Below are 14,416 nucleotides of genomic sequence, written 5' to 3'. Positions count from 1 at the left end.
ATTTATATGCTCCTATGTTGGGTGCATAAGGATTTACAAACATTATATCCTTTTGTTAGATTGACCTCTTTATCATTATGTAATGTCCTTCTTTATCTTTTGTTAGTCTTTGTTTTAAAAAATCTTTTATCTGATACAAGTATTTCTATCCCAGCTTTATTTTCATTTTCATGGAATATCTTTTTTCATTTCTTCACTTTCAGCCTATGTGTGTCTTTACATCTGAAGTGAGTGTCTTGTAGGCAGGCTATAAATAGGTCTTATTTTTTTTATCCATTCAGCTACCCTATATCTTTTTATTTGTGAGTTTAGTCCATTTACATTTAAAGCAATTTCTGATAGCTATGTACTTATTGCCATTTTGCTATTGTTTTCTGGTTGTTTTTGTAGTTCTTTTCTGTTCTTTTCTTCTTCTCTTGTTCTCTTCCCTTGTGGTTTGATGATTTTCTTTAGTGCTATGTTTGGATTCCTTTATCTTTATTTTTTGTGAATCTCTTGTAGGGTTTTGGTTTTTGGTTACCATGAGGTTCATATATGTATATGTATATGTTTGTGTGTGTTTGTATATATATGTATGCATATGTTTGTTTTAACCTGATGTTTGCTTAAGTTTGAATGCATTCTAAAAGCATTACTTTTTTACTCCTCCCATCTACATTTAATATTTTTAGTGTCATATTTTACATCTTTTTACTTTGTGTGTCTCTTAATTGCTTATTGTAATTATAGTTGATTTTATGACTTTTTTCTTTTAATGTTCATACTATCTTTTTAAATGGATGATCCACTGTCTTTACTATGTATTTGCCTTTAGCTGTGAGGTTTTTTTCTTTCATATATTTTCTTATTTCTAGTTACAGCCTTTTCTGCTTAAGGACCCTTTAACATTTGTAAGGCTGGTTTAGTGGTGATGAACTCTTAGTTTTTGCTTGTCTGGGAATCTCTTTAACTCTCCTTTGATTCTGAACAATAGCCTTCCTGGGTGTTCTTGGTTGTAAGTTTTTTTGTTTCCTTACTTTAAATGCAACATGCCACTCCCCTGTGGTCTGCAACGTTTCTGCTGAAAAGTCAGCTGACAGCCTTTTGGGGGTTCCTTTGTATGTGACTCACTGTTTTTCTCTTGCTGCCTTAAAATTTCTCTCCCTATCTTTAACTTTTCCCATCTTAATTATGATATGTCTCGGTGTGGATCTCTTGGGTTCATCTTGTTTGGGATTTTATTCCTGGACCAGCATGTGTGTTTTTTTCCCAGTCTGGGGAAGTTGACAGCCATTATTTTATTGAATGGGTTTTCTGCCCCTTTCTCCTTCTGGGCCCATAATGTGAATGTTAGTGCACTTGATGTTGTCCTAGAGTTCCCTTAAATTATTCCCATTTTTAAAAATTCGTTTTTCTTTTTTCTGTTCTGATTGGTTGAGTTTCACTGTTCTCTCTTCCTTGTTGCTTATGTGGTCTTATGTATCATCTAAAATGCTGTGTATTTCCTCTAATGTATTTTTCACTTCAGTTGTTGTATTCTTTAGCTCTGATTGGTTCTTTCTTATGTATTCTGACTCGTTGTGAAGTTCTCATTGTGTTCCTCCATTCTTCTCCTGAGTTCTGCGAGCATCTTTGTGACCATTGCTTTGAACTCTTTATCAGGTAAATTACTTATCTCCATTTCATTAGGATTTTCCTCTGGGATTTTATTTTGTTCTTTTGTTTGGAACAAATTTCTCTGTCTCCTCATTTTGTTTGACTTTCTGTGTTTGTTTCTGTGAATTAGGTGAAACGTTATGTCTCTTGGTTTTGGAGGTGTGGTCTTGTATAGGAGTATCCCCAGTGTAGACTGTATGTGCTTGTCAGCTTTGGCAGGCCAGGTGGAGTTGTAGTGGGGATGGGCTGGGGCTTTTCCAGGACATGTTGGGGCTGCTGCCTTGGTGGAATGGTTGGTGCTGGAGTGGACCTGGGGTTTGCTGGGGTGGCCTTGGCAAGCTGTCTAGAGCACCAGGCTCTTTTTAAACTGCAGCCTCTGTGCTGGGACTCCCAGTGAGTGAGTTTGTGTGTGAGCCCTTTAAGAGTGGAATTTCAATTTCCTTCAGCTCTCCCGTGCATAAGCCCTGCTGGTTTTCAAAGCTAGTTAAGTGGGCTCACCTACCCGGTGCCAGTCCCTGGGTCTGGTGTGCCCAATATGGGGCTCAAACCCTTCGCTCCTGAGGGAGGACCTCTGAGTTTGTGATATCTCCTCCTGCTTGTGGCTTGCTGCTCTGGGGATGTGGGTCTTGACTAGATAGTGTCTCTGCCCCTCCTACCCTACTCAGTGTGTTTTTTTCTTTATATCCTTAATTGTACAAGAGCTCTTCTGCTAGTCTTCAGGTCATTCTCAGAGAGAGTTGTTCTATATATAGGTGTAGTTTTGGTGTGTCTGTAGGAGGAGGTGAGCTCAGGATCTTCCAACTTTGCCATCTTATCATGATCATGTGGATCAAAAATGTTTCACTGTGTTCCTGGAAAACAAGCTAATCAAAATGTACATTACTGATAGTAATAATAAATATTTACCATTTATTAAAGGCATGCTATATGTTAGGCCTATTCTAGACACCTTACATACTTTATTTTACTTAATTCTGACAAAAAAGTTCATGAAACAGGTATTATTTTCTTCCTTTTACCAATGGAGAAACTGAGGTATGAAGAGGTTAATTCACTTTTTTAAGATTTGAACTTAGGTTTCTGCAGTTACAAAAACTATATACTTTCTACTCAGTTCCTCTGCTTTTATAATTGTTCCACTGTAGCTGGTTTTAACTCTTACATGAGATCCTTTGTTAGTAGAAGCAGGAAGCTGTTTAATTTTGTCTTGCTCTTTTAGAAAATGAGTTTTTTCTAGGCATCCAGTAGTTAACCTCATTAGGGGAGCCTGAGAAAGTGAAATATGCTCATATTTTTCCCAGTAGTTTTTATACCAGAAGCAGAAGAGAATACTCAAGATTATTTTAGAAATTTGAAATAATGAAGTCAGTAGAAGTTTGTACTAATTAATAAAGTTTCAGACAGACATCCAACATTTTTCAGTGACAATTCTCTTATTTTGTTTATTATTAAATAGCTAAATGAAGGTTTAGATGTGTGTGGCAAATGGATGAACTTTTTAATTCGCCAAGGAAAAATAATATTTACTGAAAGGCTATCATGTAGGAAATGACATTAATTTCAGCTAGAACGTGCATTATTCAGAATGCACCCAGTTACTTTGGGTGAACAGTTTAGAAACACATTGAATCCCTAGAATTTTATTCATTATTTCTAATCTAAGTAAAGTCTAGATAATTTTTTTTCTTTTTTTGGGGGGGGGTGGGGGAAGATTTCAGTGAAAGACAGTCTTACCACATTCTTTAGTAATCTACTCTAGTTTTCATTCAAGACCTTGAATTTTGTTTAAATTGAGCCTTGACTGTATACCTAAGGCAGAAGAGTGTTTGGAGCATTAAGTCTCTTGTAAGTAAAGTATTCTGTTGTATGACAGTTGAGATGAACTGTGCTTCCCCTGCTTACCTGACAGTTACTTGGTGAGCAGTTAATTGCTTATAAACACCTGTGGTATTGTTAATACAAATATTTGAGTTGAGTTTAGGGAAAGAGAGGTACTATATTCCCCTATATTCATGGAGAAGTCTTAGTGGTTCTTATATATTGCTGTGAGATTTGTTCAGTTAAAACCCCAGATATTATCATGGCAAACATCTGTATGTTCAAAGTTATCTAATTCTTTGTTGCTATAATAAGTGACTGTAAAAGGGACGTGGTGGGTTAACACATTTGGCCTCAACTTCAGTATTGCCAGATCCAGTCAAAACCATTTGGGCAAAAAACAATCCATGCAATCACCTATGATTATCCCCATTAATGGTGGGGAGAACAGGCATGTGTATTTAATTTTTATTTAATTTCAAATAAGTAAGTGTTCACTGCACAAATCTGAAATACTTTTTATATTTAAATTGGAAATCACTTAAAAATAGTGAAAGATCATCACGAGGATGTACAGATATCTTGTTCTCTTTCACCATGTCTCCCTGGTCAGTTTCTCACTTTATCAGTTGCTGTTTGAGAATTACAGCTTGGCTCTGAAACATACCTGCCTCTTCTCAAATAGTCTCTGCATTGTGTATCTGGTGGTATATTTGAGCTTCGAAGGATTTGTCCTATGGAATGCGAAGTAAAAGGGTAAATAGTCAATTAAGTAGAGAAGTTACTATCAACAGGTATATGTACACAAAGCCAATACTAAAGGAGAATAATCTGGTGTTAGCTCTTAGGGAAATATTTGCTATTGCTAAAACTCAATTTAAACACTCTAGAATGAGTGTTGATTATATATAATGTGTGCTGTGACACCCTTTAAAATTTTTGCCTATGAGACTTCTCATGACATCTAGTTATATTACATTTTTAGTTTTTGTATTTTTATCCTGTTCATTACCAAAAAGGAATTAAAGTGGTAGTTTTCAGTTGATGACTCTCTTGCACTGATTTTGATGATACATGTTTGTTTGTTCAGTGCTCTCAAATATAATAATAATGAAAATGTTTGAAATATTTTGAGAGTTACGAAAATGTGACAGAGACACGAAGTGAGCAAATACTGTTGGAAAAATGGTGCCAATAGACTTCCTCAACACAGGGTTGCCACAAACCTTCAATTTGTTTAAAAAAAAAAAAGTTATATCTGGGAGGCACAGTAAAGCAAAGTGCAATAAGACGAGATATGATCGTATTTATTGGCCCTTCAAATTTTCTCAGTTGTAAAGTGTGTGTTCATATCTTTTGCTCATTTTTCTATTGGGTTGACTGTCTTTTTCTGTCTTGGCTTTCCTTGGCACTTTGTGTGTCCCTATACATTCTAGAAGCAACAAAGACACATAAGCTATTGTGATTTTGCTTGAGAGTATATTGATTCTGCAGGTTAATTTGAGGAGAATTGGTACATTTATAGTATTACATCTTCTGGTGCATGTTTATGGATGTCTCTCGGTTATTTAGGTTTTCTCCAGTTTCCTTCAGTAAGGTTTCACATGTTTTTTTTTTCTAGAGGCCTTCAACATCTTTTGTTAGATTTATTCCTAAATACTTGATAGTTTTAATCCCATTATGAATGGTAGTTTTAAAAAAAATCCATTATTAAACTGGGCTGCTGGCAGATAGAAATACAATTGGTTTTTCTGTATATGACATTGTAGCCAGAATCCTTGCTTAATTGGGTCAGTAGTTCTAATAATTTATCTGTGGATTTTCTGGATTTTCTAAGGATTCTAATCACATAATATGTAAATAATGACAATTTTGTTTCTTTTTTCCAATCCTTATACTTTTCTTTTGGTTTTACCAATCTGGTTCCCACTGATGGAGTCTTGTTTCCTTGTGTGTGTGTTTTCTCTGTGTGCTAGAGATTGTATTTGGGGAGTTATTTGGAGGACTATACTGAGCCCTAGGAGAATTGTATATTTCTTTTTTTTAAACTTTGGGTTTATTTATTTATTTATTTATTTATTTATTTATGGCTGTGTTGGGTCTTCGTTTCTGTGCGAGGGCTTTCTCTAGTTGCGGCAAGCGGGGGCCACTCTTTTTTTTTTTTTAATTTTTATTTATTATTTATTTATTATGTTTATTTTTGGCTGTGTTGGGTCTTCGTTTCTGTGTGAGGGCTTTCTCCAGTTGCGGCGAGTGGGGGCCACTCTTCATCGCGGTGCGCAGGCCTGTCACTATCGCGGCCTCTCTTGTTGCGGAGCAGAGGCTCCAGACGCTCAGGCTCAGTCGTTGTGGCTCACGGGCCCAGTTGCTCCGCGGCATGTGGGATCTTCCCAGACCAGGGCTCGAACCCGTGTCCCCTGCATTGGCAGGCAGATTCTCAACCACTGCGCCACCAGGGAAGCCCAACGGGGGCCACTCTTCATCGCGGTGCGCGGGCCTCTCATTATCGCGGCCTCTCTTGTTGCGGAGCACAGGCTCCAGACGCGCAGGCTCAGTAATTGTGGCTCACGGGCCGAGTTGCTCCACGGCATGTGGGCTCTTCCCAGACCAGGGCTCGAACCCGTGTCCCCTGCACTGGCAGGCAGACTCTCAACCACTGCGCCACCAGGGAAGCCCAAGAATTGTATATTTCTTCAGAAAGGTTTTCATTTTCTCCTTTCATGAGTCTGTGGGTGCAGCTAGTCCAGGGTATTGTTTCTCTGCTACTGTTCTTTTTTTTTTTTTTTTTTTTTTAAATTTTTTTTTTTTAATAGCTACTCTATTTATTTATTTATTTTTAGCTGTGTTGGGTCTTCATTTCGTGCGAGGGCTTTCTCTAGTTGCGGCAAGCGGGGGCCACTCTTCATCGCGGTGCACGGGCCTCTCACTATGGTGGCCTCTCTTGTTGTGGAGCACAGGCTCCAGACGCGCAGGCTCAGCAGTTGTGGCTCACGGGCCCAGTTGCTCCGCGGCATGTGGGATCTTCCCAGACCAGGGCTCGAACCCGCGTCCCCTGCATTAGCAGGCAGATTCTCAACCACTGCGCCACCAGGGAAGCCCTGCTACTGTTCTTTTGATATGTGTCCTCAGAAATTGGCAGAGTAGAAATTTGAAAGTATATTAAGTTTTCTTCCATATTTAGGCTTCATTAATGATAGTAATGACTTAATAATCATATTAGGAATGATTTGAGATATCAGGGTTTTAAAAGTTTTAAAAAAGTATAGAGTCTTCACTAGAACAGGAAAGTGCTTTACTGAAACTGAATGCAGAGTTTTAATTTTTAAACGATATAAAATATGTTTCCTTTTAGATAAGTGATGAAGAGAAGACTCTCCGAGAACAGGATATTATGGCTTCATCACACAGTTTAGGTGGTGTTCAGTTGGAGCTGGAGTCAGTTTATAAGGTAGGTACGCTTTTAAAGTACTTCCTAGGTTTTGTTAAATGTATCACATTGAGCTTCTATCCGTGTTTTATTGACGTGTTTGTGTAGCCTCTTGTGGGCGCAGCCTCTCCCCCTCCTGTTCGGATATTGTCTTCACCCCCCGGATGTGCTGCTCCCCGCCCCGGGCTGCGCTGCACCGACCCCTGGCGCTGCTCGGGTGCCGACCCGTTGCGGGCCACGCTCTCCTCAGTGTGCTCAGCCTCGGGCTGCGCTGGGGCTGGGAAGCCCTGCAACGCCCCTCTCCCCCGGCCCCTTGTTCTCTATGCCGCCCCCGCGAGGGAGCCTCTCCTCCCTCCCGGGTGCCCTGGGGCCCCGGCCTTCTTCCTCCTGCCCTGGCCCGGCCCCTGCCCCCTCACCGCCATCCATGCACCCTCAGCACAGACCCCTGCCTGTGTGAGCCTGGTGCAGGGCTGCGGGGCTGTGGACCTCCCGAAGCAGGGGAGGGGCGGCTACGTGCCGCCCATGCCCGGCGTCTGGTGCAGGTCCTGCCACCACGGGCACTCCATCCCCACCTCCCCCACTCCACCCCCGCCCCAGTCTGGCCAGCGTCCTCCGGCAGGGCCAGAGAGCCACTGTCCATGTGAGTCCGTCTTGTTTCTTCAGCCAAGTGGTGAACTGCTTCAGGGCAAGGACTGTGTGCTGGATGTAGAAATCTGTAAATTAATTAGAAACTTTCTGTAAAAACACATGATCTGATTATTGTGTGGTGTCATTGAATAAATTGAAGAATTATGGGCGTGTAGATTTAACTCTTCCATAAAACTTGGGCAAATAGGGTATTTTTTTTTTTAACCTAGTTTTTTACCTCATTTTTAAGCAGTAGAAAAACTCTGTTGAAGAGTAAGGATGATTTTTGCAATTTATTAATACCGTTACCATAATCTGCTCATCTCTTAAAATTTTACCATAGTTCATAGGACTTTAAAAAGTGTAAGTAGAATAGTATTTATTAGGTTTTTAAAAAATACTTACTGGTAAGTACTTATTTTAAAGACAAAACTGGACATTTATTATTATTTCCATTTCTTAGTGTTGAGATTAGCTTTTCCAATATATTTCTCTGGAGAAAGAGTGGAAACATAGATGAAGAAATTTGGAATTACTTACTAGTAATTTTTAGCACTGAACGTACTGTATACACATTGGATTCCACTTGATGCAGAATAAAATGTGGACTATGTCATGTGAGGGGAATGCAGTGTACCTAGAGGGCTTGAGCTGGGAATTTGAAATCCTGGTGATTATAATTTGTAAATTGATGAGTTAAGAATGAAAATAAAGCATTTTAACTTGGCTTATTATTTTTTGAAAGATCTACTCTAAAACCAACACATTTTTGGCCTGCAACTCCTTCCTAATGCTATTGTTTACTTACAAGGAGGATAAATTGATCTTCTTGCTTTTTTTTTCTTTTGATCTGCTGGGACTAATGACTTTCTCATAGGAGGGATTTTGTTTAGCCTTAGTACTTATGAAGACGTAGGAGAATTTCATAATGATAGGTACTGACTTATTTTCCCTGTTTCACACTGAATTCAGATCCCTTTTGCTGATGCTCTGGATTTGTTCCGAGGAAGGAAAGTCTATTTGGAAAATGGCTTTGCTTATGTACCACTCAAGGACATTGTGGCTATCATCCTAAATGAATTTAGAACCAAACTGTCCAAGGCTTTGGCTGTAAGTATTTTACTTTGTTTCCATATTTCCATGTTTACTTTATTTCCATATGTTCATGTTTTCAGTTACATACTCTTGATAGTTTTGTTCTGTACTTCTTAAAAAATAATTTAATTTTTATAATATTCAGATTGCTTATGATGCTGTACTGTTATTTGTAGAACTCCTAGGTTTTAATTTTTTTAAATTTATTTTATTGAAGTATAGTTGACTTACAAGGTTGTGTTAATTTCTGCTGTACAACAAAGTGACTCAGTTATGCATATATATATTCTTTTCCATTATGGTTTATCACAGGGTATTGAATATAGTTCCCGGTGTAGGACCTTGTTGTTTATCCATTCTATAATAGTTTGTGTCTGCTAACCCCAAACTCCCAATCCATCCCTCCCCCTTGGCAACCACAAGTCCATTCTCTATATCTGTGAGTCTGTTTCTGTTTCATAGATAAGCTCATTTGTGTCATATTTTAGATTGCACATTATAAGTGCTGTCATATGGTATTTATCTTTCTCTTTCTGACTTACTTCACTTAGTGTGATAATCTCTAGCAACCATCCATGTTGCTGCAAATGGCATTATTTCATTCCATTCCATTTTATATGTGTACCACATCTTCTTTATCCACTCATCTGTTGATGAACATTTAGGTTGTTTCCATGTCTTGGCTATTTTAGTAATGCTGCTATGAACATAGGGGTACATGTATCTTTTTGAATTATGGTTTGTCTGGGTATATGCGTAGGAGTGGGATTGCTGGATCATAAGGCAACTCTATTTTTAGTTTTTTAAGGAACCTCCAATACTGTTTTCCATAGTGGCTGCACCAGCTTAAATTCCCACCAGCAGTGTAGGAGGGTTCACTTTTCTCCACACCCTCTCTAGCATTTGTTGTTTGTAGACTTTTTAATGATGGCCATTCTGACTGTTGTGAGGTGATACCTCACTGTAATTTTGATTTTCATTTTCCTAATAATTAGTGATGATGAACATCCTTTTATGTGCCTGTTGGCCATCTGTATGTCTTCTTTGGAGAAATGTCTATTTAGATCTTCTGCCTATTTTTTGATTGGGTTGTTTTTTTGTTATTGAGTTGTATGAGCTGTTTGTGTATTTTGGAAATTAAGCACTTGTTGGTCGCATCATTTGCAAATATTTTCTCCCAGTCCATAGGCTGTCTTTTTGTTTTGTTGATGGTTTCCTTTGCTGTGCAAGGATGGTTTTTCTTTCTTTTGCTTGTAAGGTTGATTAGGTCCCATTTGTTTATTTTTCCTTTTATTTCTATTGACTTGGGAGAATGACCTAATAAAACATTGGTATAATTTATGTATGAGAATGTTTTGCCTATGTTCTCTTCTAGGAGTTTTATGGTATCATGTCTTATATTTATGTCTTTAAGTAGGTTTTTTTTTAAATTTATTTTTTTGGCTGTATTGGGTCTTCATTGCTGCACACAGGCTTTCTCTAGTTGCGGCGAGTGAGGGCTACTCTTCGTTGTGCACAGACTTTCTCATTGCGGTGGCTTCTTGTTGCAGAGCATGGGCTCTAGGCACGTGGGCTTCAGTAGTTGCAGCACACGGGCTCAGTAGTTGTGGCACGCGGGCCCTAGAACATGTGGGCTTCAGTAGTTGTGGTGCGTGGGCTCGGTAGTTGTGGTGCACGGGCTCTAGGGCATGTGGGCTTCAGTAGCTGTGGCACACGGGCTTAGTTGCTCCGCAGCATGTGGGATCTTCCCAGACCAGGGATCGAACCTGTGTCCCCTGCATTGGCAGGCGGATTCTTAATCACTGCACCACCAGGAAAGTCCCTTTAAGTAGGTTTTTATTTGTTACTACTCATGGTTAATTTTGTCATTTTTTCTTTCTCCTAGTAATACTATTGGTGAGATGATTAATTTTGTGAACAGCCTTTGTTTCTTCAAGGTTGTGTCTTTGTTTCCTTGGAGATGGATGTCATATGTGACCCTTAACAATTAGTGTGGCCTGTGGTAGATATAACCCCTAGATTTCTGTTCTAAATTGTTATTTTGTGTCAGTAGAGGGCAATGTAGAAGAAAGTCTTTATGTTTAATTAGGAAAAGCAGTACTAGGTTAGTGCTACAATAAACAGCCTGCTGCTGGGTGAAATTGGAGGTAGCTGAGTTAAATAAATGACATAATCAGTGCTTTTTAAGAGATTTGTTTAAAAACAGACACTTAAGTGATAACATCTTAAAAATACAGTTTTCAGTGTTGTTCATTAATCTGAGTGTAGTTTTCTTTTGTACTTTTTTGGGACACTTTTTTTGGTACTTAGTGTTTAGTACATAACTTCAAAGTTATGTGCTGTGGCTCTTTTTAAGCTGTACTGATTACCGTATAAGCAAAGGCCAACCTTTCCTTTTGAGTTAAAACTTATAATTTTTTCTGGTATTGTTTTTATTCTGAAAACAATAACTTTTACTCAATCCTATTTTGTATTGGTGCTAAAAGCCTCATTTTCTAAAATACTGGGTTGGCCAAAAAGTGCTTGGCTTTCTCCTGGGTAGGTCAGGGCTGAGTCTGGTTGAGAGGTTGTCCATAGAGCCGTTTGCCTCGCCGTGAAGGAGAGTGGATGGAGGGGGTTACCTGGGAAGCTGTCCTGACAGCTTTGGAGCCTGAAGCTCTGGGAGGAAGGGAAGGTATTGCTTTTAGGCTGTGGCAAAGGGGAAATTAAACCCATTGTGATGGTTTCTTGATTACTGTACTTTCCAGTGAGGAAGGTTTTGAACTTGGAGTATGTAATTGAAAGAATTTGAAAATATTCTTGTAGGATGAAAAGACTTGCCCTAAAGATTTAGAAAAAGGTATTCTAATTCGTGGTAGAGGAAGAAATAAATGGTGCTGGGGGAAGTCTAAGTTGATAGAAGAATTTTACCCCAGGTGACATCTACAAGCTTGTTGTTAGTCTTTGATCATATGATTTATATTATAAGATAACAAATCTGGCTTTTGAGCATGCTTTAGGACTAGTAAAAGATGGGCATTATGTTCTCATTTGATAAGAGCTCTTTTCTCACCCTGCTGATCCGTGAGACTCAGCTGTGGCACTGCTTCCTCCAGGAAGCCCCCCTGAGCCCCAGGATTGTACTGAGTTTGTCTCCTTTGTGCCCCCACAGCATTCTGCACACTACCAAACTGCAGTGAGATTACTCCAGTTAGCATTTTTCTTCTCAACTACAATGTACGCTTTTTGAGAGTAAGGGCTTGGTCTTAATTAAACTTTTCTCTCTACGTAACATAGGGTCAGTGCCCAATAACATTTTGTTGGACTGATAGATACTGAATAATGAAGATGACTCTTACTGTCTGCACATAGTTTACTGCTTGTGTGTGATCTCATTTGATCTTCACCACAAGCCTCTGAGATGGACGAGGATGACCGTATGCATCACACAGGCCAGGAAAGTGCTGCTCAGAGAGGCCAGGTAGTTTGTCCAGTGTCTTGTTGGCCGGTAATTGCTGCAGCCATAACTGGATCTCGGGTTTTCTAATTGTGATTCTTAGGATCTTTTGATGAAAACTGTGCCTTTGTGAGTAGTTGTATTATCAGGGGATTTAGATCTTCAAACTCAGGAAATATTGAAAGGTAAGTGTATTAGGGTCCAGTTACAGAGCAGGCAAAAAGGGTGAATTTGGAGCTGAGATGCAATAAATTGATAACCAGTTAGGGAAAAGAATGAGGGAAAGATATATTTCTTTGCTTCACATAACAGTTTTAGAACCTTTAGCCAGATCTCTCAGTTAATGTTTTTTTTTTCTTTTTTAATAACTTTTTATTTGTTCACCCATGTATTGTTTTCAGTACTAGGGATATAATACTTAATAGGATAGATGAAATTTCTTCTCTTATAAAACTTAACACCAGTTACCAAAGAAATAAACAATAACAATATTACATGTGACATGAAGGAGCCAGCAGAGCAAAAGTAGAGGAAAGTACATTCCAGGCAGGAGCGGTCACTGATGCCAAGGCCCCAAGGAGAGAGGGGTGGCATTTTTGCACAATGCTGGAGTGTAGTGAGCTAGCAAGGAGCCGTACAGGATGAGATGGCAACGATGCGGGACTTTGAATAAACCAGGGTAGAGAGATTGATTTTTAGCCTAATGTAGTGGAAAACCATTGGATGGTTTTGGAAAAGGGAGTGATATAATCTGATTTATATTTAAAATAGGTTACTGTGGCTGAAAACCACTTTGGAGGGTATAGAAAGAATGGCAGTAGGAAGACTAGTTCAGAAGTTTATCACTTTAATCTAGATGGTGGCTGGAAAGAGGCTGGTTGTGGTGGTGATGATTCAGAGAACTCGCTGGATTTCAGTTACTTTCTTGAAGTGCTGTTGACAGACTGGGTGTGAGAGAAAAAGAGGAAATCAGGATAAAAACAATAATGATAGCTTATACTTAATGAACATTTAATATTTGCCAGATGCTGTTCTAAATGCTTCACATGAGCTTCACATTTCATCTTCACAGTAATCCTGTTGGGTGGGTACCATTTTCACTCTCTGAGGCGTACAGTCTGCACAGCTAAGTGAGGAGCCAGGGCAGGGTTTGCATCCGTGCAGCCTGGCTTCAGTCTTTACTCCTGACCACTGTGTTGCACTGCCCAGACTCTTGGCCAGAGTAACTGATTAGAGGGTGATGTCTTTTACCACGATGTGGAAGACTGTGTGAGAAGTCCACAGGCTAAAACCAGGAGTTCTGCTCTGATCATGTTAAGCGGGAGGTGCTTGTCAGTCATCCAGATGGTGATGGCAAGGGTGAAGTTGGGTTTAAGTCTAGATTTCTGGGGAGGATAAAGTGAAGCCCTGAGGCATAGGAGGTCACACAACCGAGCTTGGGTTTTCACACACTTCCACTCTCTGTGACTGGTGGAGCGTGCTTGCTTTGTTTTTAGAAAACGGGCAGCTTCTTAAGTTGTAGCTGAATATCTTTAAGGTAGATTCTCTTTTTTCTCACATTATGTGACTAATTTCACTTTCTGTGGGTGAGATTCATCATTAGAAGGTGCTGGTAAAACTTTAGAAAATAGACTTTCAGAAAATATATTTATTCTAATTTAGAGATAGAAAGAGGACTTTTGAGAAGCTCCCTAGGAAATAACTGACAGCAAGTAAGCAGGTCTTTCTTGGAGTCACAGAGGAAAGTAAGGATTTTCTTTTTTTGAAAAGGATTTTCTTTTTCATATGTTTAGAATAGTAGATGGATCTGTGACCCACCAAGTATTTGTTGCTTTGGAAGAATATTCTTTGTAGGCACTTGATCAAGTAATTTTTTTATTTCTACAGAGCTTAGAATCCTCTTAAATCTTTTATCCTCTTTTGAAAAGCAGTGTTCAGTTTAGTTCCTTAAGCTGTGCTTAAATATAATTAATTTTCTTGAATGGTTACTTACTTTGTAATCATATAAGAATTTTCCTTGTCTTATTTGTGTCTAGTTGATTTCCTTTGGTTTTGGATTGATCAATATGTCTTTTCCAATATTACTTCCTGGTTATTTAATATTATTTTAAAGTGATTGCAGTGGACCAGTCAGTGTACCTACTAATCCTTCACCTCTGCCTTTACTCTCAGGCACCGGCCCATTCATTCTCCCCTGGTACTGAGCTCTAGGAAACAAAGCAGTGCAGTTAAAAGCCATGAAACTATCGATAACAGAAAAACCATTCATTTTGGGGGAAAAAATAAACATCCTCTTTTTACTTTGAGACATGCTTGTTGACTGAGGATGCTAAATTGAATGTTGCTCTTTAGATTGTAGAGGACCTAGTAACCAAAGT

At 39.1% G+C, this 14,416-nt stretch overlaps 1 protein-coding gene across 3 annotated transcripts in view; it reads left to right on the top strand.

Moving 5' to 3' along the window:
• The window catches only part of PRIM2 (DNA primase subunit 2), a 288,500-nt gene that overhangs the window by 61,760 nt on the left and 212,324 nt on the right, over positions 1–14,416 (top strand). For all 3 annotated transcript variants that reach the window (XM_007186973.2, XM_057555618.1, XM_057555619.1), the window contains exons 6-7: positions 6,806–6,901; positions 8,480–8,617. In XM_007186973.2, coding sequence (XP_007187035.2) covers positions 6,806–6,901; positions 8,480–8,617 — 234 coding nt within the window. The remainder of the gene's footprint in view (positions 1–6,805; positions 6,902–8,479; positions 8,618–14,416) is intronic.

The sequence above is a fragment of the Balaenoptera acutorostrata genome, chromosome 10 (assembly GCF_949987535.1).
Source record: "Balaenoptera acutorostrata chromosome 10, mBalAcu1.1, whole genome shotgun sequence".
NCBI classification, from domain to species: Eukaryota; Metazoa; Chordata; class Mammalia; order Artiodactyla; family Balaenopteridae; genus Balaenoptera; species Balaenoptera acutorostrata.
This window is presented reverse-complemented; position numbering and strand designations above follow the sequence as displayed.